The sequence below is a fragment of the Salvelinus fontinalis genome, chromosome 5 (assembly GCF_029448725.1).
Source record: "Salvelinus fontinalis isolate EN_2023a chromosome 5, ASM2944872v1, whole genome shotgun sequence".
Taxonomy (NCBI): Eukaryota; Metazoa; Chordata; class Actinopteri; order Salmoniformes; family Salmonidae; genus Salvelinus; species Salvelinus fontinalis.
The window spans coordinates 41,676,267-41,704,168 of record NC_074669.1 but is presented as its reverse complement, the minus strand read 5'-3'; the positions used below and the strand labels follow the sequence as shown (position 1 = coordinate 41,704,168).

The 27,902-nt window shown below is 40.3% G+C and overlaps 2 protein-coding genes across 2 annotated transcripts in view; both read left to right on the top strand.

Moving 5' to 3' along the window:
- The first annotated feature begins 339 nt into the window (after nucleotides 1–339).
- Nucleotides 340–10,276, top strand: LOC129855598 (probable E3 ubiquitin-protein ligase HERC6). Its single transcript, XM_055923433.1, has 23 exons — nucleotides 340–1,263; nucleotides 1,880–2,036; nucleotides 2,184–2,266; nucleotides 2,684–2,911; nucleotides 3,068–3,159; nucleotides 4,036–4,163; nucleotides 4,276–4,433; nucleotides 4,611–4,660; nucleotides 4,782–4,873; nucleotides 5,057–5,116; nucleotides 5,230–5,326; nucleotides 5,429–5,612; nucleotides 5,824–5,975; nucleotides 6,167–6,289; nucleotides 6,459–6,557; nucleotides 6,694–6,873; nucleotides 7,162–7,302; nucleotides 7,714–7,880; nucleotides 7,982–8,051; nucleotides 8,141–8,211; nucleotides 8,593–8,776; nucleotides 9,078–9,180; nucleotides 9,557–10,276. The coding sequence occupies exons 1-23, from the start codon at nucleotides 1,044–1,046 to the stop codon at nucleotides 9,766–9,768; spliced, it is 3,051 nt and encodes a 1,016-aa protein (XP_055779408.1). The 5' UTR covers nucleotides 340–1,043; the 3' UTR covers nucleotides 9,769–10,276.
- Nucleotides 10,277–11,494: 1,218 nt separating this feature from the next.
- The window catches only part of LOC129856092 (probable E3 ubiquitin-protein ligase HERC3), a 42,865-nt gene continuing 26,457 nt past the window's right edge, over nucleotides 11,495–27,902 (top strand). The window contains 24 exon segments of the mRNA XM_055924213.1: nucleotides 11,495–11,891; nucleotides 12,241–12,355; nucleotides 12,487–12,557; nucleotides 12,842–13,063; nucleotides 13,273–13,364; nucleotides 13,556–13,686; nucleotides 13,886–14,013; nucleotides 14,152–14,228; nucleotides 14,308–14,426; nucleotides 15,732–15,791; nucleotides 15,889–15,994; nucleotides 16,127–16,319; nucleotides 16,469–16,626; nucleotides 16,722–16,802; nucleotides 16,938–17,048; nucleotides 17,230–17,322; nucleotides 18,037–18,162; nucleotides 18,263–18,403; nucleotides 18,586–18,752; nucleotides 19,539–19,602; nucleotides 19,693–19,751; nucleotides 19,869–20,052; nucleotides 20,365–20,464; nucleotides 22,369–22,580. Coding sequence (XP_055780188.1) covers nucleotides 11,663–11,891; nucleotides 12,241–12,355; nucleotides 12,487–12,557; nucleotides 12,842–13,063; nucleotides 13,273–13,364; nucleotides 13,556–13,686; nucleotides 13,886–14,013; nucleotides 14,152–14,228; nucleotides 14,308–14,426; nucleotides 15,732–15,791; nucleotides 15,889–15,994; nucleotides 16,127–16,319; nucleotides 16,469–16,626; nucleotides 16,722–16,802; nucleotides 16,938–17,048; nucleotides 17,230–17,322; nucleotides 18,037–18,162; nucleotides 18,263–18,403; nucleotides 18,586–18,752; nucleotides 19,539–19,602; nucleotides 19,693–19,751; nucleotides 19,869–20,052; nucleotides 20,365–20,464; nucleotides 22,369–22,580 — 3,039 coding nt within the window. The 5' untranslated portion in view covers nucleotides 11,495–11,662.

Sequence of the window (27,902 nt, the reverse complement as noted above, 5' to 3'; positions counted from 1 at the left end):
AGAAGAAGGAACGAGATGGATTTTGGCCTACATTCTGCAAATGATCTCATCGATGAAACATTTGATCTCAATACAGGTTTCTGTTCCCAAAATTAGAATATGTTATGAACCGAGTGGACTAAGGTTTGTAGACTTTAACTTTTCCAAAGATTTAAAAAATCGCATTGTTTAGAATGAGTGCAAAGGCGAATTGAGTTAAAGCGCACGCGCACTTCAGAGTAGTTGTTCCCTAACGGAAATATGCAGATGATGCTAGAACGCGCCAATAGGATCTCGCTAGCTCGTGCTTGGCTCCCTCCTTGCTTGTTCTGCCCACTATTAGTCATTTGTTACCATTGTAAACGGCAGGCTGTGGTCTATCTTGGTTTAGTTAGAAAAGTATTTGTTTGCGCTCTCTCCCTCGTAGAAGGAACAGTCGCCAGCGCGCCGAAATATACTTTTTGGGGACGACTCCAAAATGACTTTGGAAAAACACGTTGACTCCTCCTAAAGTGCCACCGTACACATAACTGCTGGTTTTAGTCAGCACTAAAAAGGCAGTGCTGGCCAGGGCTCATGTTTGGAGTATTCATTGCAGCAGGTCAAAAGACTCGGGGCTGAGATAAAATCAAAGCCCGGGTTTGGTGACGTCAATGGTTTAGACATAATTATGACTGTATGGATGTGGTTACTAGTGACGACCCTCGGAGGCTCGAACCCCTCGTTCTGTACTGCTGATTGGCCAAAGAATGATAAACGAAATTAATGAAAGTCAATTATACTTTATCGATCAGATAGCCGAGCGTTCCTCAGACAAGGTAATTGGGGCCAATCAACGCAAACTGTTTAAATTTTTATTTATAGGGGTCCAATCAATTATGCAATGCATACAATCTGGAAAATCAGTGATCATTAATAACTACTGCAAATCGGATTTAATGCCTTCTGATATTTTACTAGAAGTAGCTCACACACAGGTATATGCGCGCGCGCACGCACACAGGTAGTGCCCTAAATAGTCTTCCTAGGTGGACCACACTTTAGTCATTGATCAGTCAATCATCATGTTCTGCTGGGGAGACGGTTCGAGTGGACAGTTTGGTCTAAACTTTGAGAATGTGTCTGTTCCGATAGCAGGGAATATATTCTCTGATAAAGTCACAGAAATAGTTTGTGGGGAGCAACACACTTTATTTCTCACGGTAGATGGCAGGATCCTATCATGCGGGCGCAACTCAAAGGGACAACTTGGTAGACAGAAGAACAGAGATTCAAAACTACCAGGTAATACATAATTTAATGATATCTAAATATTTGGGTGCAAGGGTCGCTATGTAGGCTATTTCGGATTAAAGTGCGGCTAAAAGGATGCTTGCGTTATAATCATTTTATTCTTTATCATTATGCTAACATTTTCTTTTCACATTATTCATAATTACAGATTATATTAAAATGTATAGTAGCCTATATTTAGCCTAGTGAACTTTACCACAACTTTCAGAAATTGGTACGCTATCCCTCAATAAAACGACAACATCGGCTCAGTTGGGTTACAGTTTCGTTTCTCAATCAAAGTCAGAGGAACGAAAGTTAGCAACAGTTATGTAATTTACGTCATCCTCAAGATTATGAACTTTCACTTAGTCAATGGTGCCATGAGGACATAAAATATAAAACTACAAGATACGATAACAAGTACATTACATTGGAACATTTAACATCACAGGCATCATGAACAAATTATTAAAGTCGATCAAAACAACTGCACACCCCGGTGAACTCATTTATCATCATGGTGTTAAACTGCCCTAGTGGCACCAGGGAATCCAAATGTAATGGTATTTAACCCTTTCCAAGACATGGGACTTCCAAATAAAACTGTGTGTTCTACCCGCTTCAGCCCCAGTGGAGGGTCTGGGGGCAGTGGTCTCTGTGGCTTGTGGTCAGGACCACTCTGTAGCTGTGTGCGCGTCAGGACAGGTCTACTCCTGGGGGGCAGGAGGTGAGGGACAGCTGGGCATCGCCCCTACTACTGTCTCCAAAGTCCCCAGGCCAAGGCAAGGAAACCTCAACTTCAACTTGAAATAGATCTTGATAGTGAAATATCATCCATGATTTACATTGTCAAGTAATGAGAGCCCTCTTGGATTCCACTGATCACTAACAAAGACAATATGTACTACATGTCTTCTTTTTTCTCACAGACCAGTTCCAATACCTTCGCCCTTGCCGATAACAGTGATACAGGTTGCTTGTGGAAATTCCCATTCTTTGGCCCTGACTAAAGGTATAACATACTGTACCTTTTGACGTAGCCCTACTCACACAGAGTACATTCCATCTAAACTATGATAACCACATGCATCAGTTAGACTACACTTAGAAAAAAGGTGCTGTCTTGAACCTAAAAGGGTTATTCAGCAGTCCTCATATGAGAACCCGTTGGAGAACCCTTTTTGGTTCCAGGTAGAATCATTTTGAGTTCCATGTCAAAACTTTGTCTCAAAGGTAGAACCCAAAAGTGTTCTACCTGGAGCCAAAAAGGCTTTTCCTATGGGGACTGCCGAATAACTCTTTTGGAACCCTTTTTTCTAAGTGTGAACATCAAAAGGACAGTGAGATTATATTTATTTGGAAAGAATGTAACACTGGAATTGTTGTTATGTAATTGTAATGTAATATGTCATTTCTTTGTATTCTACAGGAGGACAGGTGTTCTCATGGGGTCTGAACAGTCATGGACAGCTGGGCCTGGGGAAGGGAGTCCCTCTGCAGCCCATTCCTGCTCTGGTGCTCTCCCTCACTGGAGTCCCAGTGACCCAGGTAGCAGCCGGAGGAACCCACACTCTGGCCCTCACCCTCCCAGGCCTGGTCTACTGCTGTGGGGCGAACAGGGCTGGGCAGCTGGGACTCAACCGTGTGGATGAGAAAGGTACTACGGCACTCTACCTCTCTTCGTACGCTACTTGTATAAAAAGTTCATTTGAACTTGGATTCCATTGTTATAACCACTAAGTCATTTTACAGATGTATTATAATGAGTGGGAACATTGCATGATGCTTGTATGATGCTTGTTCCCGCTGCCAGGCCGGTTCAACATCTGTGCTGTGCCTGCTCTCAGAGTCTTGGGGGTTTCCTTCATCAGCTGTGGAGAGGCGCATTCTGCTGTTCTCACCAAGGTATCATACTATTACTGTGGAGAGGGACACTGCTGTTCTCACCAAGGTATCATACTATTACTGTGGAGAGGGACACTGCTGTTGTCACCAAGGTGTCATACTATTACTGTGGAGAGGGACACTGCTGTTGTCACCAAGGTGTCATACTATTACTGTGGAGAGGGACACTGCTGTTCTCACCAAGGTATCATACTATTACTGTGGAGAGGGACATTCTGCTGTTCTCACCAAGGTGTCATACTATTACTGTGGAGAGGGACACTGCTGTTGTCACCAAGGTGTCATACTATTACTGTGGAGAGGGACACTTCTGTTCTCACCAAGGTATCATACTATTACTGTATTTTTACTGAAGGCTCCAAGGGAGAAGTTGGTGTGAAAGGAGACAAATCCGACAGCAGTTCATTAAGTTCATAAAAAGTATTTAATGTCCTAAACAGTGGGCCCACTGGGAGATAGTTCTGCACACAAAGTCAGCAACCTCTGGAAGATACAATTCATCACATATTAGTAAATAAAGCCAGTTATATAAAATGACCTTGAATAGAGGTGAAAAACAAACGATCAAGTGTCTGGATACACAATGAACCATACAAGTTGTTATCTGAGTGCATGAATACAGTCTCATACTAAATGAGAAGGTACAGTTTATTACAGAATGGAATATCACAGGATATACAGAATATGTCCTGATTATTGCTTTTAATACAGATCGAGCCTCAGGGCTACCAGAGTAAAAGTAATTTCATTGTGTTGACCCTTCAATACTATTATACTGTCTCTTTAAGAAGTGATTAGGGCCCTGACCTGACCAGACCAGGAACAACTCTGGGACTTGACATGTAACAACTGGTTCTTGTTCTTTGTGGTCTTTAGGGTGGACAGGTGTTCACCTTTGGGGAGGGAAGCCGAGGCCAGCTTGGGCACAACACATCAGCTAACGAACTCCTACCCAAACTGGTAGAGGGTATGGATGGACTGGTCTCACAGATAGCATGTGGCAGGTAATGACCAACAGCATAATGCTACTTATACACACATATAATAAACAGATAGGAAACCAACCTTGAACATTCTCAGTCTGACTGTGTTTTTGTCTTACTGTAACTCTGCCAGCCATCACACCCTGGTGCTGGGGTCCTCAGGGCAACTCTGGGCCTTTGGCAGTGGGGTCAAAGGTCAGCTAGGGACTGGCAACACAGAGGGCTGCTTGCGGCCCACCTCAGTGCTGCTGAAAGGGGCTTCTGGTGGGGCAGCAACAGTCATACAGAACGGTACCGGATACAACGTCTATTTTATTGTCTTCTATTTTGTATTTGATTCTATTCAATTCTATTATGCAGCTACATACTGACTCTGTCGTGTTTGGGTGACTGAATTAGAACACATACATAACGAGACTTGATGTCCCTACAACCTCTTCTGTACATTTTGCTTTTTTTTTTTACCAGACATGAAGATATCAGTGGGATGGAATTCAAACTTCATTTACACTGCTGAGGTAATGTTTCTGACCTCTAATACCTCTGTAAAAGAGAGACTGAAACATTCTATATGTCTCAAGCAGCTAATTCATGTTTGAGATATTTTAATTCATTATATTGCTTTATCTGCCTTTGTAGAGTTCTGAAAGAGAACAGCCAATCGGGAGGTTAGATAAAGCCAAGCTGCAAAAATGGCTGACGATGGAGCAAGGAAATGCAGAGGCGCAAAGGTTAATTTATTATTTACATTGAATATTGAAACATACAATCTACCGTACACAAAGGTTCTTTGTTAATTTTTACTTATTTTTTTAGCTAACTCAAAATGAAATAAACAAACATTTATTTTACAGTATATTTCTTATAGTATAATTGTACTGAAACGTCAAATGTGTCCACATTTGTTCCAACAGAGAAATATCCTTGATGTTCTCAACAAGTTCAAGTCTTGTGGCCAGTTTCACCAAAGCCAGGTAAGCGATTTTAAAATGGAAGGTTTGGATAGTTTGAAATGAAAACGGCATGTGTACAGTTAGGACTATGTTGTGTTCTTGCTAATGCTATGCCCTCTGTTTCTTATGACCAGTGAGATTCCACAAGCAGCCGGAGCTTTGACAGTGGACCTAGAGGCTGCTAGCCAGGCTTTCGACCAGCTACTGAACATACCTTGGATTAGGAAATCAGTTAAGATCAACTTACTCTTTAAACCCATATGTTAAATGAATATGTATTCAGAACAGAACTAAATGTTAATCTCATTATTTCTCTGTTATTTTTCCAAATAGGTAAACATTGTGCCACTGGTGGAATATCTTTGCATTTCAGCAGCTGTCATCAAGTCACCAGAGATCTTTCTGATACTACCCACAATCTCTCTTCTCCACGAGGACCACAACGTCATGAACATGGTCATGACTTTAGCAGTATTTATCAACAACCATCTGAACGAAACGGCTATGAAAACTTTAAGTAAATAACCCCTGACCTTTTCCAATCATCGGCTAATAATCACATTTGGCATCAGTTAAAAATGACTAGAATATTATTATAATTGAACCATGGCTGACACTACATAACCAGTGTATACACAGAGAATTTTTTGGCAATATCATGAAATGCAAACATTATTGTAATTTACAATAAGGTCATATAATGCTCTTCATTTTCTACTGTATTCTAGAAGACTGGTGGTCGTCACTGGAGCCTTCCACCATGACTAAGCACATTCTGATGTGGAAGAATGCCCTGTCATTCCTGCTGAGGAATGGTCTTCTGGTTACCCACAACCCTGGAGCCAAACTCTTGCTACAACTCCTCAAGCAGCTCCACAAAGTCAGTGTCCATGCACCTTGCTTGTCAATAATTTGTATGCATTTGATCATTTTCTATATTTCTGTCAATAGTTGATCATCCTCCAACATAACTCATGAACCGTTCAGTCCTTCATCGTAAATAATTCAGAATTATTGCAGACAAGACATTTGTGATGCAATGTAGAAATGTATCATCATGTTATATCAAAGGCAAACAAAAGGGCTGGAAGAATCCAGAAAGTTCCAGACAGTACCTTTTATGTGGAAGAGATCATCGGTAACGTCATTCCTATGGACGACGTGAAGCTTTGGCGTTTTTGGTCAACAAGGGAGGTAATAAAATAACATAATAACCGTCTCTAAATTAGAAAAATGATGACTTGGCCCTCTAAGTTTGTTCTTAAAAGATGAGGGCATCAGCTTTCACTTCAGAGCATATGAAAGAAATGAGACCCAGATCAATTGTTGAGATATTACTTCTGTTTTTGTGTGTCACTTCTAGGACACAGAGGTGACACCAGTCATCTTTTGCCGTTTCCCATTTGTGTTGAATCTGATATGCAAGATGGCTGTTTTCAACATTCATGCACATTTTTCAAAGGTAAACTATTATTCCACTTAAAATTAATATGGCTTCTTTATAACATTTGACCCATATTTATGTATACCTTACATAGTGGTTCCCCAAGCTGGTATATAATTCTATATACTTTAAAAAGTATGTTTATATTTTGCAGGAGGCTCACAAACTCGCCCACCGGCTAACAGTGATGTGTCCTTCTGGAACGTTCCGAGACAACCCAGAATCTCCCCCTGCTCCAGTCTTCCAGTTGACCTTAAGGCGCCCGTCACTCATCGAAGACACCTTCAGACAACTGGGTGCTGCAGATCATGACTACTTCCAGAGAGAACTTGTGGTAAAATTATCTTTTGTCAGTTCAAAAGGGACAATAAAGTAACATTCAAATAATTATCCCTGAGACTGAATGTGACAACTCAACTAATCTTGGCCAAATCAAACCAAATCTCAGCTACTCGATTTAACATTTTAATGTTAGACTGTCACTACCCACTGGGCACACACTGGTTGAATCAACGTTGGTTCCAGTGAAACAAACGTGGAATAGACATTGAATTGACGTCTGTGCCCAGTGGTAGAGTCTAGAACTCAACCTAAATGTGGCCTATCTTACTGTATCCCTCAGGTGCAGTTTGTGGAGGACATGAAGCTGTCGCTCGTCAACAAAAGGGACTTCTTCCTCCATGTGTTTGAAGAGCTGTTGGCACCAGAGTCTGAGATGTTCATGTACAACGACACCAAGACACTGGTCTGGTTCCCTGCCAAGGTAACAACTAGAATTAGGGAATTGCTATTTCATTACTGTATAATAAATCACTGCACCCTCAGGCAAATTAAAATAGGTGAGTAATGGAATAATATTCTAAAAACAATCAAAAAATACTTTAGTCGGTTAATAGCAACAAAAAGAGATTCAACCACTACAGCAGTGCCACTATCTACACTGTATCAATCAATATAGCAGTGTGTCCAATTAAAATCACCATCACTCCCTACTCTCCCCGATGTACCAAGGTTTTATTATTGTACACATTCACAGCTAAAAGCTGAATTGCAGTATACAGACCCTAACATAATACAACAAAGGAGATAAAAGTTATTTGAAGAAGAACGGTGCCTGCTCTTGTTTATTCTTGATCTCTGCCTTGACTCATGTGCCACCTACCCTTACTACCAGCCCAGAGTGGAGGAGAAGAGCTACTTCCTGTTTGGTGTCTTGTGTGGCATGGCCCTGTACAACCACAACATTGTACACCTGCCCTTCCCTCTGGCCCTGTTCAAGAAGATGGTGGGGGTCAAGCCCTCACTGGAGGACCTGAGAGAGTTTGACCCTGTTGTGGGAGGGTACGTTTGTATTTTAGAATGTACATTTTAGCATTGAATTAGTATCCCTTAGAAATTGATTCAAATGTTTCAACGTTCATTTATTTTCATTGTAATTGAAGGAGTTTGCGGTACCTCTTGGAGGACTACACTGATGATGATGTTGAAGAAAACCTGGACATGACCTTCACTGTATGTATAGTATTGAAACTGATTGTTGAGCAATGGAATATATCTAGATACAGTATGTGAATAGTGGTAAAACTGTTTATTTTCATCAGGTGATCTGGGATGACCTGAAGGTGGAGCTTGATCCCAAAGAAACAGGAAAATCAGTCACAAATTTTAACAAGTAAGGCTACAGCAACTTTTACCCCTACAGATGTAAGATCTGAATTTGATCCCCCTGTTGCAGGAGAACTTTCCTGCAATGCAGGACATTTTAAAAGTGTAGTATATATTATGTTTAAAAAGGTTTCAGACTTGATTTTCCCTTCTGAAAAATGTATCAACCCCTACACAAATGTTAATTAATTATAATCAACATAATAATTCACATTTCCTGTTGCTGCAGGATTATTTTCCTGCTGTTGCAAACTGGCTCACATTACGGTCTTACATCTGTAATGCATAATACAAGGTTGACATTTTAGAAGTTACAACAAGCATGCTTTCTGCTTGTTCTGTTTTCTGTTTTTAAAAATATTTTTAAAACAATTCATTATTTTGACAGGAAGCAGTTTGTTGATGCTTACGTGAACCTCGCCTTCAACCAATCAGCGGAGAAGGTGTTTGAAGAGTTCAGGAGAGGCTTCTTCAAGGTGTGTGACAGGGACGTGGTGGAGTTGTTCCAGCCTGAGGAGTTCAGGGGAGTCATGGTGGGGAAAGAGGACTACGACTGGGACACGCTCAAACAGGTATACATATACAATATATATATATACAACCATCATTCATTACTCAGTATGGGGCTGGGTACTGACTTGAGAAATTAGGGCATAAATCAGTCAGTGTTGATGCATTTATATCAATGGGGGATTTGCTTTGATCAAGTTATGGGTACGTTTCTCAAGTTAGGACTAGGAGATAATGTGTAATACATTGCCTAGCTATACATGGTGCTTTGTGACATACTGTGACTTTGTGGTGAATCGTTTAAATGGCGTGAGTTTAATATTGTTTAATTATTGCTGCCATTTGTTTTGTTTGTATGTCCAGAACACTGTGTATGATGGAGAGTACCATGCCAGACATCCCAACATCGTCACATTCTGGGAGGCTTTTGAAGAACTGACAGACGACCAAAAGAAAGCTTTTCTCCGTAAGTATGGCACTAAATTGCTCTCGGTTGAGTAAAACTGGAGGAACCATACAGTCTTTCATAATGCTGGTTCAAGGTTTGTCTGCATATTTGAACTTCCTGTTCTACAAGAGCATTTACACATCATTTTTGTCTGAACACATTTCAATAATTTAGCAGACACTTTTCCAGAGTAACTTACTGGAGCAATTAAGGGTTAAGTGCTTTGCTCAAGGACACAACATATTTTTCACCTTCTCTGCTTAAGGATTTGAACCAGGGACCTTTTGGTTGCTGGCCCAATGCTCTTAATCACTAGGCTACCTGCCACACAATGACATTCACTATATTTCTTCCCATTCTGTCTACCTTTCACTCTCTCTCCCTTCCTTCTCAGTGTTCCTGACGGGCTGTGATCGCGCTCCCATCCTGGGCATGGACAAGATCCAGATGAAGGTAGCAGTCCTGCAGAACTCTACTGAACTACATTTCCCAGAATCCCTTACCTGCCACTTCCTACTGCTGCTGCCCATCTACCCCTCCAAAAAGATGCTGCTGGCCAGGCTCAAAGAGGCATGTGCCCACAACAGAGGCTTCTGGAAGGAGTAATGGACACCATATACAGGCTACTGCTGTGTTCATCATTTCATTCAATGTGTTTCTTACATGTCAATATATCTCTTCAGTTTAGCCTAGGATTTTGGTTATAGCCGCCTTCTAGGTTCAGATTTGCCACTTTTTAAAACTTTTACATTTTGCCTTTTTCCTTGGCTTTTTCTATTGAAAATTGCAAATCTAGCATATGTAGGCCTACCTTATTATAGAAAAAACATTCCTTCACTTAATGCCTACTAATTCTGAGTGATATATAAAAATAATTCTTATTCAGTAATATACATTCAAGAGCCTACTTATTTATGCATGTTTTCTTTATTGATATAGTGTGGCATTTTATGTAATTCTACTACAATAGTGTGGCATTTGGTGTAATTCTACATGTGAACATCCTTTTTTTTTTCTGGACACATCTGCAACATCTTTTGACATATGTCTGTATCTTGTGTTTTATTGACGGAATAATTCTTTATGTATCTAATAAATAGACATGATTAGTTCACCTCAAAGTGTTTTCTTTTATCAATGGGAACTGCTGTCAGCACTTGGATGCAGTGGTGTGGTTTCTCCAACGTACATAACGTTCTGAGAACCATATGTTTCTTAGAGCTTGGTGAGTGTGGTTGTCCTATGGTTTTGCATACAACCTTCCCATAACCAACCTTCCCATAACGTTTCCTCAGGGTTCTATTGAAATGAATGTTCTCAAATTGTTCAGAGAACAATGTTCTTCCATGGGAATTTCAGGACTTCAGCATAACGTTTTCTACAGTTTCTCATGTTCTATTCAGTCATGTTCTCAGAGGTTTCGAGAACATTAAGAAACAATGGTTTTCCGTGGGAAATCCAGTACTTCAGCATAACCCTTTCTGCAGGTTTCCTCGTGTTCTATTTAAAGTAATGTTCTCAGAACATTAAGAAAACTGCCATGAAAACATATTTCAAAGAATGTTGGAAGAATGTTTTTTAAAAACATATTCCTTTCCGAGCATAAACAAAATTCTATATCTTGTTATGCGTGTTCGGGTGTGTTGGCTGCACCCACTAATTGGCCAAACTTGATCTTAATTAGTGCTTGTTTCCTTTGAAATGGGGTCTGTTTGAATAGACTTAAATGAACAGCTTTCTATGAGTTAAAAAAACATGGCATGCTTGCTCCATCCTAGTGGTGCAGTGGACAAATTCCATGGCTAGAGAGCAGAGAGATCATGGGTTTGAATCTCACTGACACCATGCCACATAAAACAATAAATGGTTAATTAATTAATTAGGCATGATTAATGCCTATGCTGATAAATTGTGTTTGGAGTCCAAAACAGTTAACCTAAACTAGCAGTGTAATTAAAAGTCTTATTGAAACAGTATCAGGACATTTAATTGCCGTAAAATAATCTTTAATTTCTGTTCTAAATGATAATAACTCCCCCCTCACAGGAAAACATATAAACCTCCCTGCAACCTAAAGATGTAAGTCCCCAGAACAGGCAACATTTTTACTTCCACTCTCAGAATGTTTAAAATATGTTCAGTTTTAACCACCAGGAAATGTATGACTTCGTCTCCAGAACAAATGGGAAACAAAAAAACGCATGTCCCCACAACTTCCAAGGATCCAAATGTGCTAACTGGGGTGTTTGTTTGAATGAAATACTTTACCTGGCGCCTGTTCCGTTTGCTCAGGCCATTCCCATTGTGGCATAAGTTTCTGTTTGTAGAAAAATGTCAACTCAAGTTTCGTTTTCGTTCCTTGCTGTTATTTCATATGGTGGCGTTCATCCATTTCCCTTTCAGAACGCATTGACTCACTGGGCGCAGAAAGACCGCCCTGACCATCAAGATTAGCTGATTATTGATACGTTTAGAAGGCGACAATAATAACACATTGACAATGTTTTCGTGGGGAGAGAACATCCGCGATGGCTTCGGTTTAGTAAAGTCGAATGGTTTGGTAAAGGCGAACACGGATAGTTGCCTAAATGTCATACTCACGAAATCTCCAATTACGCATCTGTCCGCAGGTAATAAAGTGGTCGCGTTTATCAGAAGTAATGGGAAAGTGTCCTTCGCTTGCAGGATACACGAGTATAGAGATGGGAGAAGGGTCACATGGAAACTGAGTAAGTACCTTTCCTATATGTTTTCCCGCAACACCGTACATAGAAAAAAGGATTCAAAGGGGTTCATCAGCTGGCCCCATAGGAACACCCTTTTGGGTTCCATGTAGAACCCAAAGGCGTTCTACCTGGAAACAAGAGTTTTCAGTTTTCCCATCCCCACTCAGACCACTCCCAAACAGTCCTAGCCAAATTCTTGTTTGAGAAATTGCTCTTTGCTAGGACGGTTTTTTATTTTTTATTGAAAACATTGAGTAAGGTACTTAATTGTTACCGAGAAATGATTTGATATTGAGATAAAATGGCTGCATTGGACCTTTTATAATATTTTATTTCTATTTCATTTGTGTAGAGGGTGTGGAGTGCAGGGAGAAGATTCTGGCTCTGAGTTGCGGAGATACCCATGTTGTTTTACTGTCTGAGGAGGGCAGAGTGTTTTGTCTTACCTCTGCCTCCAATGATCCCAGGTAGGTCTTGACAGAATGACACATCTCTATTTAGGCCTACTCACACAACGTTTTGATGCACCTGTCAATTTTAGCAACTGAACATATTGAAATAGTCCCTTTTTATCTGTCTTTCTCTTGTGTTTTCTCAGACCAGTGGGTAACTTGAATCAGGTCATTCAGGTTGCATGTGGAGACCAGCATTCCATTGCACTAACCCAAGGTAAACGATCACATTCTAAATCACTCAGTTTGAGATGGGATATGATAGAAGGCTGTCTGTGCTCTTTGAATGACCTTTATACCAAATAGTCTCTATTCCAGGTACATAGATACTGGAGGAGATGGAGACCCGCACACTGTCAAAACAATAAAAAAATAAACTGAGGCTTTAATGCTAAAAAAGAGATGTTTTATTGGGACATGCCTGAAAGTTCATAGTGCAGAAATAAAGGGTGAATTAAAAAAAAAAAAAAAAAACTACATTTATCACATACTTCACTTTAGATGGTAAAGTGTTCACGTGGGGCCAGAACTCCAGAGGACAGCTGGGTTTGGGGAAGGGAGAGCCCAGCACATTGTCTCCCCAGCCCCTTAAGTCTCTGTCAGGTATTCCCCTGGCTCAGATCACCGCTGGGGGAGACCACAGCTTCGCCCTGACCCTCTCTGGAGCCGTGTTCGGCTGGGGCAAGAACAGCGCCGGGCAGCTGGGACTGGGGGACACAATAGGTACTGTATACACAAATATTAGTTTGCTAATGTATTTTCATTAATAGTTGGTATCTTTCAAAGAAAAGTAGTACGTTTGATATGTTTGAAGCAGACGGTATGAGTAGATCTAATAATTGAATGTCAAATCATTATTTAGTCAAAAAAAGAAAAAGAAGACAAGGGGGGAAAATGATAGAAAAGAAATCGGTGAAATCTATTTTCTACAGACAGACCTGCTCCAGCTCCTGTTGATTGCCTGAATCTAAAGAAGACCATTGCTATTTCCTGTGGAGTGGAGCATACTGTTGTTCTGACAAAGGTTCTGGCGTTTTTTACACAACAATATTTCCAACTGATACTATGTTTTTTCTCCCAGTACCATTAAGATCTAAAGAATGTTTGGACCAATGATGTCTTGCTGGTTAGCATCACATACCGTAGAAACATTCATATCAACAACAGGAGCCGAACACATCATCATGATAACTGTGTGAATGGGTTTTGTTCTAGGGAGGTTTAGTGTTCACATTTGGCTCGGGTCGATATGGGCAGCTTGGCCACAACTCTCTCAGAAATGAACTACGACCTCGACTGGTGGCCGAACTCTGGGGGGCAAAGGTGTCCCAGATAGCCTGTGGAAGGTATGTAGTTACTAGATTGATATAAGTCATGTGAATCTCTGTACGATCATACATGGTCACACAAAGATCAATGGATGTATCTTGGATGGTAAGATCAATCTTGGAGTGTTACTGGGTGTATTCTTGGATATATCCATTCTTAGGGATCACAGTTGATTTGTGATTTTTCCTTGACCTACAATCCTGTTTGTCAAGTCAGAAACCACACATTGGCGTTCGTGGGCTCCTTCAAAAAGATCTACTCATTTGGGCATGGAGAGCTAGGGCAGCTGGGAAATGGAGTCAAGATGGATCAGTCTGTGCCTCTGCCAGTACAGCTACCACAGGGTAGTTAAATAATTTATTTCCCTCTGCATAACGTGACCTATTTCAAACTCAATACAGTATTTAGGCAGAAATGTTGGTCTCTATGAAATGATCAAATTAAAGGTTTATAACATCATAACTGTTTTGGGTAACTTTCAGACCACATTGATGACCTGCAAATTGAACAAACCTTTGCTGGAGGAAACCATTCTTTTGCCTTGTGCAGCTCCGCTAAGGTATTGCGTTTACCGTTAGTTTGTTCTGAGTTAGTCCTTTAACATTCTTTTAATACAGTGCGTCAAATTGTTATTACAGGAATCAGGAAAAGGGTTGAATGACTCCCGTGTTGAAAAAAGGACTCAAACATTAGACAATGACATCCTTGACAGATGGATCTTGCAATGTGACTCAACATCATGGGAGAAAATACAGAAGTAAGTACCCTACATGACCAGAAGTATGTGGACACCTGCTCGTCGAACATCTCATTTCAAAATCATGGGCATTAATATGGAGTTGGTCCCCCTTTACTGCCAAAACAGCCTCCACTCTTCTGGGAAGGCTTTCCACTAGATGTTGGAACATTGCTTCGGGGACTTGCTTCATTCAGCCACAAGAACGTTAGTGAGTTCGGTTACTGATGTTGGGCGAATAGGCATGGCTTGCAGTCGGCATTCCAATTCATCCCAAAGTTATGTGATGCGGTTGAGGTCAGGGCTCTGTGCAGGCCAGACAAGTTTTTACACACTGATCTCAACAAACCATTTCTTTATGGACCTCGCTTTGTGCACGGTGGCATTGTCATGCTGAAACAGGAAAGGGCCTTCCCCAAATTGTTGCCACAAAGTTGGAAGCACAGAATCGTCTAGAATTGTATGCTGTAGCGTTAAGATTTCCCTTTAGTGGAACTAAGAGGACTAGCCCGAACCACAGTTGGCACTATGCATTCGAGCAAGTAGTGTTCTCCTGGCATCCGTGTGATTCATCACTCCAGAAAGCGCGTTTCCACTGCTCCAGAGTCCATTGGCGGCGAGCTTTACACCACTCAAGCCGATGCTTGGCATTGCACATGGTGTGCGGCTGCTCTGCCATGGGAACCCATTTCATGAAGCTCCCGACGAACACTTCTTGTGCTGATATTGCTTCCAGAGGCAGTTTGGAACTCGGTAGTGAGTGTTGCAGCCGAGATTTTTTTTTTTTTTTTACGCGCTTCAGCACTCAGCGGTCCCATTCTGTGAGCTTGTGTGGCCTACCACTTCGTGGCTGAGCCGTTGTTGCTCCTAGACGTTTCCACTTCACAATAACAGCGTTTACAGTTGACCCAGGAAGCTCTAGCAGGGCAGAAATTTGACGAACTGACTTGTTGGAAAGGTGGCATACTCTGACAGTGAAACGTTGAAAGTCACTGAGCTCTTCAGTAAGGCCATTCTACTGCCAGTGTTTGTCTATGGAGATTACATGGCTGTGCTCGATTTTATACACCTGTCAGCAACCAGTGTGGGTGAAATAGCCAAATCCACTAATTTGAAGGAGTTTCCTCATACTTTTGTATATATAGTGTATGATACAAATAAACCTTGTCCCCAAGCTCAATACAAATAAACAACTCATGATGGTTGATAAGTGGACAAGGCAACACAAACATACATGAGTCAGTGACACAAAACAACTACTGAAAATATGAAGGTCTCAGGAACTTACATACACGGAACGATAAGATTCTTCACTTTTATTTTCAGGGAAATCACAAAAACATTCTCTTCTGCGTCATGTTTAAATGGGAGCTTCCTGGACAAAAGGTAAGAACTCACTGCCTAGCCATTCATGTTTTATCACATTATTGAATACTTTTTATTGTTGCATATTTAATAGTATTTCTTGGTCTTATTACTCTAGTTGTGACAAACATTACCAAACCTCACTGAAGCACTCTGGCCTGGACTTGTCACTCGCCCGAATGGCTTTTCAAAAGCTGGCTAAAAAGGACAAAGTTCTGGCTGAGGTATCATTTCATATATTATCTTTATGATCAGATACTTATTTTCAATACTTCTGTTTGTTGTTCTTGATATTCAATCTGACCACTTAAGTCATTTAGTTGTGACCCACACAAGCACTCCTGTCATGGTTCTAGGTTGAAGATGTCGTCCATCGCATACTCCTTCCCTCCCTGAGTAAGGATCCCATTGGTGTGGAGGGTCTGAGGGTGTACCTCATCATCCCTGAGCTCCTGGGAGTTCTCCTAAAACAACAACGTGGCATAGACATTACTGAGGCCTTTGTGGCTACTGTTCTCAGACTGGACCCAGACAAGCTCCAGGTCATTGGTAAAGTCACCATCCATCAATATACGTCTTGTCTTTTATTTTATTTTATTCTCTTCTATTCTATTCTCTTCTGTTCTATTCTCTTTTTTAGATACATGAGGTCATCTGTGTGCTCTTGTATCAACTAAACTCCAGGCTAATTCCAACAGAGGGCCTATGGTCGACACTGCCAGATTCCTTCTTCCGAACCGTGGTGAAAGCATTCCACTCATTGTCAGCAGAGTACCTTCAGCAGATGGCAGTCAAACGATGTGATCATGGAAAATCATTAAAGAAGACCTTTGGGCTTCTGCAAAGGCTTTATGATGTGGGTATTATTTGATCATTTCAAATATTGCTCATGGCCCCAAATCATTTTAAATGTTCACTGCACTGCATATTAATATTCTCTCTTGCATGTAGGTGAACAGCAAGAGACGCAGAAGAATCACAGTTGACACTTTCCATGTCAACAAAATCAGTTCTCTCTTTCAGTCTAAGCTGGTTTGTACAATACAGTGCATTTCATACACATTTCTGCAACAATAATTTAATGAAAAACCATGCAATGTTTTATTTCAGGTCCTGCAATACATTGCATAATGTCTACTTAGCATTTTCACCTCTCTTCAAACTCAGGTACTAGACTTAAATTCAGAACTGACAGAGCTGGTCTGGGATATCTCAGGAGAGGATGACACATATTGGATTGAAAGTGAGATGATATTGAGCAAAATAAGACGTTATAAGGTATTTATGTTCTTTTCCAATCACTAGAAACATATTTGTATTTTAGCATAACAAATGCCTACGTAAACAATATATATATATATTGAAAACTGTCTTGGGGAATCGACTACAGCCAAGGTAGTTGGGAAATTACACTAGGTTGTATTTTGAGTGTAAAATCCCTTTACATTTTGCACTTTAGGATAACATATTCTGCCTCCTGAAGGACTACCCCTGTATCCTGGACACTGAAGCCAAATGTACAGTGTGGATGTATGCATTTGATCAGATCAAAGTAAGTACCTGCATTTTTTTAAACTACACTGTAAAAAATGACTCTTTTGATCAACCTTTAAAAAATCGCATCATGATGGAACAACAACAACCAAAAAATGAAAACCCATGTTTTTTTCTTTATTAGCTTTTACCAGATCTAATGTGTTATATTGTCCTACATTAATTTCACATTTCCACCAACTTCAAAGTGTTTCCTTTCAAATGGTATCAAGAATATGCATATCCTTGCTTCAGGTCCTGAGCTACAGGCAGTTAGATTTGGGTATGCCATTTTAGGTGAAAATTGAAAATAGGGTCCAATCATTAAGAGGTTGAACAAATGACCTGGAATGACATTCACTCTCAGGGATAGCCAAAAATAACAATCTGAAAGCCACGCCCCCAATAGTCCACCCCTCCAACTCATCTGATAGGCTGCCACCGCTACATTGCTCCCACTGCTATGAGGTGTTGAAAGCAATTTAGATGCTTTCATTCAATTAAAAAATCACATTGCTCTGTCAAATTTGTTATGTGATTTCAGACAAATTGAATAGAAAACTTAAGATGAACAACAGTGCCATGCCACTTTTTTACAGTGTATGTTAGACATTATCCAGATTGAAGTTGCTGGGCATAAGGCAAATTGAATTCACTAAAAATGTAATATTTTTGCTGTTCTGCCAAAATGTTTTCTCTAATATTCACATACCTTTTAATAATCGTATCCAAGGATTGTCATGAGGACATCGAATACGGTTGGCTTTGTGACAAAACCGTCAAGGTGGACCGGGAAACACTTCTGGATGATACCTTTCAGCAACTGCGAAAAATGACTTGCCACATGGTGGCTTTAAAGGTAAGTGTTGTGCTTTTCTGTATTTTGGAGAATCTGGTAGCTTTCTGTGTGACTATTTAGATTAGTCATCTCAAGTGCTCTAAACTGTTTTTGTCTCCAGGTGAAGTTTCAAGCAGAGAATGGTGTGGATGAAGGTGGTGTTTCACTGGAATTCTTCAGCCTCCTGGGGAGGGAACTTCTCACAATGGAACCAAAGACACTGGAGGTTTACGAGTCTGGACTAGCATGGCTCACAACAGATGTACGTTCCATATTCAGTTCCATATTGTTCCCAGATTTACCTCAATATTTCCCCATAATTTTATTTACTAACTTATAAATATCCATTCTTAGAAATGACAATTATGGTACTGTTATTATACTATTAAATATTTGTAATATTTAACGGCTTGTGGCATTGTATTTATTTATTTTTATCCATAGGACGGCGGTGTCACTGATGAATTCTACTTACTTGGGCTTCTCTGTGGGAAGGCCCTGTTTAATCAGTGTGTTCTGAACCTCTGCTTCCCTCTGGCTCTCTTCAAGAAGCTTCTGGGTCTGACTACAACATTGGATGACCTTAAAGAGCTGTCTCCAACTGAAGCAAGGTACAATTATTCTGCTGATGAAGAAGGGGGGTCCATAATGTATGTTCATCTCTTCAACTGCTGCTACAGTACAGTGTAAAAGTAGAAAGTCTCAAAACACCATGATTGTGTAATGAAACCAGGAAAAGTAGTGCACCTAAGATGAGATCTGGTGTTTGGAGGGGGTTTGAATGTAAACCCAATGGAAGTGTTTTGATGCACAGAATTTTACCCACTCAACTACGTAGGCACACTGTAAGAAATTATTCTGGGGTCAATTGAAATTGACAAAAAAAAAGACCAACATATACTTTATAAAAATGAATGCAAGTCGTGCCGAGCCCATGTCTTGCGATAACGTACCTGGCCTAGACATGTCACCCCTCTCCCCATCGAAGACCGGGGTTAAATTTCCCGCTCCAACCCTTCAATCTGTTTCTCCCACCTATCTGTATCTCCTCTGTCATTTCATAACTGTCTCAATAAATGGTAACAACTTTTTTTATTTTTATGTATGCAAGTCGTTTCAATGATTTGTTAATGTCATTTTACCAAAATAATGTATGCATAAATCCAACTTAATATGTTTCTTAAAATGTAGGTATCTTTCATGAGGATAACCAAAACATTTCACGATGATGTTTCAATACTCCTGCAAAATTAAGATTTTGTCTCCTTCAAGTTGGTGGGAGCTCAGTTGCCACTAGTTTGGGTGTAACAAAGCACATCATTTTAACAGTGTAGTTGTTTTACAGATATACTATTATCTCCTCATATCACATTTATGCTGTTTTTGTTTAAAATTAGCTGCTTGCAGTATGTGTTGGATGAAGATGAGGAGGTTGTTGAAGCGCTGGATTTGGTTTTCATGGTAAGAGAGAATTGATACCTTTAGCTGTTTTTGGTAGCCTACACAGGTAACCCCAGCTGATGCAGTACTAATCCTTATTGTCTTTTGAAGGACAAAGGGCAAGAACTGATACCAAATGGAGAGGAGCTCCCAGTTACCATGGTCAACAGGTATATTTGATGATAGTAAACTTATCAATTTATGAATCTCTTGAATTAACTAAATGATTCCACAGGATGTGTTCTATACTCATAAACAAACATTGGTTTGCCATATATCATTCACAGGAAGAAATATGTTGACTTGTACGTTGACATGAAGCTCAACAAGTCGGTGCAGATTCAGTTTGCAGACTTTGAGAAAGGCTTCCACAAAGGCTGCCCTACACAGACATGGAGCATGTTTCTACCTGAGGAGCTGATGACACTTCTACAAGGAGATGACAACTACGAGTGGGACAAGTTGAGACAGGTAAAGTTCTACCTGTTTAGATACGTAATAAGAGTACATAAGTCACTATAATTTGACATGTATGGTAGCCTATACAGCAGCTCTGTAGTCAGAGTACCAGACATTTTAGCTAACATTCCACTCCAAATGACATGAGTGGCAAGGAGTAGAATGTAATAGCTGAACAGAGACAGTAACCAGGCTAGCAGCTCTATGCTCCCGTGGTTAAATCTGGTCCCATCCTGTGTGGGCTATACAGTCTATGGCTATAATACAGTGGCATGGACTACTGTACATGCGGTTGTTTCATTATGTTTTTCTCTGCACTAACAGAATGCCGAGTATCAAGGATATAGGCCCACAGATGACATCATCCAGAACTTCTGGAGTGTTTTCACAGAGTTCTCAGAGGAGCAAAAGAAGAAGTTCCTAAGTGAGTTAACACAATTATGTTAACTAACTTCAATGGGGCAATCTGCAGTTGCTACATCCATTTTTGGACTTACAAATGAATGTACCCATTGATCCTTGGAGAATATACAGTTGAAGTCAGAAGTTTACATACACCTTAGCCAAATACATTTAAACTAATTTATTCACAATTCCTGACATTTAATCCTAGTAAAAATTCCCTGTCTTAGGTCAGTTAGGATCACCACTATTTTATTTTGACTTGGGTAAAACGTTTCAGGTAGCCTTCCACAAGCTTCCCACAATACGTTGGGTGAATTTTGGCCCATTCCTCCTGACAGAGCTGGTGTAACTGAGTCAGGTTTGTAGGCCTCCTTGCTCGCACACGCTTTTTCAGTTCTGCCCACAAATTTTCTATAGGATTGAGGTCAGGGCTTTGTGATGGCCACTCCAATACCTTGACTTTGTTTTCCTTCAGCCATTTTGCCACAACTTTAGAAGTATGCTTGGGGTCATTATCCATTTGGAAGACCCATTTGCGACCAAGATTTAACTTCCTGACTGATGTCTTGAGATGTTGCTTCAATATATCCCCATAATGTTCCTTCCTCATGAAGACATCTATTTTGTTGCGTGCACCAGTCCCTCCTGCAGCAAAGCACCCCCACAACATGATGCTGCCACCCCGTACTTCAAGGTTGGGATGGTGTTCTTTGGCTTGCAAGTCTCCCCCTTTTTCCTCCAAACATAACGATGGTCATTATGTGCAAACAGTTCTATTTTTGTTTCATCAGACCAGAGGACATTTCTCCAAAAAGTAAGATATTTGTCCCCATGTGCAGTTGCAAACCATAGTCTGGCTTTTTTATGGCTGTTTTGGAACAGTGGCTTCTTCCTTGCTGAGCGGCCTTTCAGGTTATGTCGATATAGGACTAGTTTTACTGTGGATATAGATACTTTTGTACCAGTTTCCTCCAGCATCTTCACAAGGTCCTTTGCTGATGTTCTGGGATTGATTTGCACTTTTCGCATCAAAGTATGTTCATCTCTAGGAGACAGAACGCGTCTTCTTCCTGAGCGGTATGACGGCTGCGTGGTCCCATGGTGTTTATACTTGCATACTATTGTTTGTACAGATGAACGTGGTACCTTCAGGCATTTGGAAATTGCTCCCAAGGATGAACCAGACTTGTGGAGGTCTACATTTTTTTTTCTGAGGTCTTGGCTGATTTCTTTTGATTTTCCTATGATGTCAAGCAAAGAGACACTGAGTTTGAAGGTAGGCCTTGAAATACATCCACAGGTACACCTCCAATTGACTCAAATGATGTCAATTAGCCTATCAGAAGATTCTAAAGCCATGACATCATTTTCTGGAATTTTCAAAACTTCTGACCCACTGGAATTGTGATACAGTGAAATAATCTGTCTGCAAACAATTGTTGGAAAAATTACTTATGTCATGCACAAAGTAGATATCCTAACTGACTTGCAACAACTATAGTTTAACAAGAAATTTGTGGAGTGGTTGAGAAACGAGTTTTAATGACTCCAACCTAAGTGTATGTTAACTTCCGACTTCAACTGTACCTTATTAGTTCCTCATTGGCGTACCCCATCAGAACCCAAAATATAAGCTTGTTTTTCTCCAATGTTTGTAAACAAAGTAAAGGTAAACAAACACTTTTATAGACTCAAAACATGGTTAAAACTATTTTGGATGGTCAGTCCTTTCATCCATAGCTCTGTCTATGAATTTGAGGGTGGTTAAATTTCTCCCATCCTTCAGCTTTATACCGACACATTGGCGGAGAGGATGCTTTGTTATTGTTTCAACTGCTGATTGCCCCTTTAAGTAAATCATTGTAGCACTCCACAAATGCTTGGTCAGTTTATCATTCTTCCCCTCTCATTTCTAACTTCTAGCTTTTCTGACTGGAACGGACAGACTGCCCAGAGGACGAAGTCTCTCCAAACTGCAGATGCAAATCACATCCTTGGGCAGTACTGACGCTGATGAATATTATCCGAAAGCACAAACGTGCTCTGTGACGTTATGCCTCCCTAACTACAGCAGTATCGACACACTACAGGATAAACTTCTCCATGCTATCACCCACTGTGATGTGTTTGGAGATGCTTGAAATGGGAAGCATGTTACTAGTAGCTTAGCAGTTTGATTTTATCTATGTCTGTCAATATTATGATTTTATTTAGTCAATGAAACACATTCAGAGCTAACAACTGAAAGTATTCAGACATTAAGAGCAGTCTTTATAAATGTAAACTTTCATAAACGACTTAATGTTTTTTCCAGTGAAACCACTGTTAATAGAAACATCTACGCCTCCTCCGGATCCCTCGTAGCCTAATGTGCTGTTGATTGGCCAAATAATTATGAACTAAATTAATGAAAGCCATTCATACTTTAATGATCAAACAGTGGAGTAAATTGAGAGCTCTTTATCTCTTTACAGATTGGCTGTGGGTATGAATTCTTAGGAACCCTCTTTCGGAAATGTTTGAATTTTAGCTAACCTTAACCCTTTTTCTAACCTTAACCTAATTCTCCTAATCTGCTACATTAATTATCCTAATTTGCTGTGTAAATTCTCCTAATCTCCTACGAAAACTAAATTCTGTCAATTCTGACAAACTGTAGGATATTCCATCTTGACAAAAAAAAACTTTTCCTGGTAGCTAAAGGTCCGAAGATTCTGAGCATGTGCGTAATTCTCTACTTTACGCACAGTCTCTGCTACAGTTTGGCTGCCCAGAGAACAGGACACTCAGGTGAATGGTGCTTGTTTGGTAAACTTAGATCAGAGCTGAATCAATGTATGCAAGATCACATATGATAGTATTCTACGTAACAGAATCAAATATAATAGTCACGGCCGTAGCTTCATAAGAGGACAAATTAAAATAAGATCAGCTTTAATATTGCAGATAGATTGTGGCTTCTATCAATGTAGTTGTCTGCATCATTTCCAATCCACCATATATTTTGGGGGTAAATACAGTATATATATATATTTTTCTTTTTATCTTTAACCGTACCACCCCTCCCCTAATTGGAGTAAACTAATGGACAACAACACTTTGGCTTCTACTTCCAGTTTATACATACAATATACATTTTATGGAAACAGTATATTTTACATTAGTTATCTTTTGTTTGTTTTTAGTCCCATCCTTCAGCTACCCTCATCCCATCCTATCTATCTCTGAAGACCACCCAGTTGGATTTCTATTTGCCATATATTTTTTTAAACTGTGCTGTGTAGGGCCTGAAATTATTGTTGAGAGTTAGAATAGTAGAATACATATTGTGCAATTTGGCAGTTTTCCTCTTGTTATATGTCACTCAATTAGCCCATGTTAATTCATATTTTACAGATTGGTACATTAGCTATCTAAACTTGTACATTTTAGAAGACACTCTTATCCAGAGCCATTAGAGTTAATTAACTTGCTTAAGGGCACATCAGCAGATTTTTTTTTACCTAGTCGGCTCGGGGATTCAAACCACCATCCTTTCGGTTACCGGCTCAATGTTCTTAGCAGCTAGGCTACCTGCTACCATGTAGTAATCATGGCCAAATTACTGACCAGGCACACAGGCGGCCCCCATTGTTTTGGTTAGTTGCTCTCACTCAGATATCATGTTAACATGACATAAGTCATGGTAAAATGTGTAGAATTGCAGGAAATTAGCTGTGAAACTGCGAAAAAATACAACTTCTGTAAAGCAAATGTATTTGTTTACCTTTTGTTAATAAAATACTTTTTCTGTTTACAGATTCCTCTGTATATATTCAGTTATAGTTTTTAATCCTCCCAGTGCTGAGTTGATGTGTAGTGGCTAATTGTATAGCTAATAGGCTCTGTGTTTGTAGATTGACTGAGGTGAATGACGCTACAGCAACAAACGTGATAACGGCTGGGGGTAATTTTTGCTTGTTTTTGCTTTTTTCCAAATAGCATTTTTGAGTTTTTAAATGGTATAGAAATGCAGTATAGAACGTCTATGGTGTGTTTGCGTCCACATGCCCACCTTCGTCCCCCATAATGTTCCCTTACTTGGCAACTTGTTCCCAATCATCACGTCTCCCACCTTCATCATCACCTGGCTGTAGGGTCTCATGTAGGGGTCCACACTCAGGAACACAGCCTCCAACGGTGAGTGTATTCATTAGTGAACACTGTACCAAAACATTTGCAAACGGAAAACATTTTGCAACAAAAATGTGTAATTTATTCTTGGGTGTATTCATTAGTGCACACCGTTTTGCCAAGAATATACATTCTGATTAGTCCCTCCCCGTTTCGGTGCAGATAAACTGTTTCTAATACAAATGTATTAACCACAGGTTATCAAGTCACTTCACATAACATGGAACGTGTTGGAATTGCAAAAGGAATGTGTTAATTTTGTGTGAAATTTCAGTAGGTCTAGTGCATGTGTCCAAGACAATTTCCCCCTATGGGACATTAAAGGGCAATTACGCTCATTTTCAACTTCATATTCATTATCTCCAGCACCAATCTAGTGTCTACATATGTGAAACAGTGCTCTTCTATGATCCGTGGTTAAAAAGATAAGAAGGTCCTAAAAAATGCATCTCTGTGACATCACAGGGTAGGATTCAAAGTTGAAAAAACGTTGATTTAAAAAAAAACTGCAATGTGGTTCTACCCAGAGGGAAGGTATTATCTTGCTCCCCACATCACTGCGAATCTCAGTGTTGGAAAACCACTGTTATAAAAACTTTTGATGTTATCGGGTAGAACTTTTTAATGTTATCTATATATTTTTTTACAAAACATAGAAATGCACCGTTTCCACATATGCACACTGGTATTGTGCTGCAGATAATGAAAATAAGGTTGAAAGTGGTGGAATTGCCCTATTAAGTCTATCCTATCCTATCCTCACCTGTCCATCCCTGGGCTGCAGCAGCATCTCCTCCCTCAGATGGAAGTCACTAGCCTTGGGGAAACCCTGGAAGTGCTAGCATAACGTCCAGGCCTTGGACGCAGTCACGGTACTGTGCTCCTCTAGTCTAAAGCAGTGGATCTGTAGAGACTGGCTGGAGGGAAGAGGAGGAGGAGACAGGGGTTTGAGTGCATGAGAGGGACAGGGGTTTGAGTGCATGAGAGGGACAGAGAGAGACATAGAACATGTGTTGTGTCTCTAGGATGGAAATCACATTGTAAATATTTGCATTCCTCTGTGCACATCCTAATAAATCTTATCACAGCTGTACAGCTATGTTACACAGGGCAGGTCATGAAAACTATTGTTTGCCCATGGTTACTCACGGCGGGTCATGAAAACTATTGATATGACATGAAAACAGGGTAGCCTAGTGGTTAGAGCGTTGGACTAGTAACCGAAAGTTTGCAAGTTTGAATCCCCGAGCTGACAAGGTAAAAAACTGTCGTTCAGCTTCCGAAGAAGGCAGTTAACCCTCTGTTCCTAGGCCGTCATTGAAAATAAGAATTTGTTCTTAACTGACTTGCCTAGTTAAATAAAGGTAAAAAAAAACAAAAACCGTATTGTTGATAGTTAGAATACATAACATGCAATTTTGAAACTTAGTTGTACATTGTCAGTTTTCCTCTTGTTATATGTCAATCAATTAGTCCATCTCAGTTACACTTTACAGATTAGCAATTAGAGTTAAGTAACTTGTTTAAGGGCACATTGACAGATTTTTCACATAGTCGGCTTAGGGATTCAAACCAGCGACCTTTCGGTTACCGGCTTAATGCTCTTAACAGCTAGGCTTACAGATCCCTCTGTACATATTCAATTATAGTTTTTAATCCCAGTGCTGAGTTATTGTGAGTTAATGTGTAGTGGCTAATTGTTTAGCTAATAGGCTATGTGTTTTGTAGATCGACTGAGGTTAATTAAGCTACAGCAATCAATGTGATAATGGCTGGGGTCATTTTTTCTTTTTTCCAAATAGCATTTTTTTGTTTTTAAATCTTATAGAAATGCAGTAAATGAGCTTCAACTTCAGACCTCACTAAAACTCAGACCCTGGCTATGTCCCTTAATACCATAATAGGATTATAATGTTACTGTAAGACAAAAAAACACAAATCGGGTCTTTAGCTTTGGGGAAGAGGGTTTCAGGTGGGCGGAATGGGGCTGGCAGTTAACCCTTACCACATCTACACCTGGCTATCAGCAGAGCCTTGTCTGGCAGCGAAACAGTTCACTCAGCCTCATTTACTGCCTTAAAAAAACATAGCTGATATGACTGACTTGCTTATACAAATGTGGTTTCTACTGACAATTGAGATGTACAAACTATGGTATAAGGGAACGACGAGCGGATAAGAGGCAATCCGAGCTAGGATGGACGTAGTCAATATAACTATTTGTTCAGCACTTTTGAAATGTACAGTGACATAATTCAAAACATGGGCCATTCTTACAGTATTCTCCCTGTACACCAAGTCAGAACCGTAGGATAAATAAAGGGGGCATATAAGCAGACAATGAAAGCTCTTACAATATTTGATGATTACATTTCTCTTAAACAAGCTATAGGCTACATGTACACCATCAAGTCAGAACAGTAGGCTAAGTTCTGAGGGAGGAAAGGGACCAAATTATTAGGTTGAGGCAGATGGGCTACTAACATCTTACTACACAACATACACTTAGTATTACTTTCTTGGCTACAGTATACATATCTCCCTGGCATATTACATAATTTATGCAGCAACATACAAGACATTTTTGGATTCACCTTGCTGTGCTGTGCTCACTTGAACTGGAAGGTGGCACGGCTGTCCTTCTTGTGGGCTCTAGAAAGAGGCCAGAGTTCCCAACTTGGAATTCCAAGATGGATGACCTTTCAAAATGATTTTCCATATTTTCTCAGTCGTAGCTAGTGTTTTTCAGAGTTCCCAGCTGTCTTGAACTCACTGAAGTCTGAGATTTCCCAGTTCCGGGTTTCCAGTTGTTTTGAATGCGGCAGAAGTCATGCTGGATTGACAGCATGGCCAACGTCTTCAAGCTTTACCAATTGGATATCACGAAATTGGGGAGAAAAAGAGAGAAATAAGAAATACAATTTAAAAAAAGGTTCACATGCAACGCCATGGGCCACAAGTTACGATCTTGTCTAATCGCTGCAATTCCTCTACGGACTCTGGTTGTTGACACACTGCTCGCTTAACCCGGAAGCCAGCCGCACCATGTGTCAGAGGAAACACAGTTGAACTGACGACTGAGTCAGCTTGCAGGCGCCCGACCTGACACAAGGAGTTGCTAGAGCACGATGAGACAAGGAAATCCCTGTCAGCCAAACCCTCTCTTAACCCTCCCCTAACCCAGACGACACTGGGCCAATTGTATGCCGTCCCATGGGTCTCCCAGTCACGGCCGGTTGTGACAGCCTGGGATCGAACCTGAGGCTGCAGTCGCGCCTCAGCAC

What these genes read in the sequence shown, in the direction of transcription:
- LOC129855598 (XM_055923433.1), top strand. Translation starts at nt 1,044, where the DNA reads ATGTTCTGCTGGGGAGACGGTTCGAGTGGACAGTTTGGTCTAAACTTT. An exon ending in ATTCTGCTGTTCTCACCAAG is followed by an intron (nt 3,160 to 4,035) that starts GTATCATACTAT and finishes TGTGGTCTTTAG; the next exon opens with GGTGGACAGGTGTTCACCTT. An exon ending in TTTGACCCTGTTGTGGGAGG is followed by an intron (nt 7,881 to 7,981) that starts GTACGTTTGTAT and finishes TTGTAATTGAAG; the next exon opens with GAGTTTGCGGTACCTCTTGG.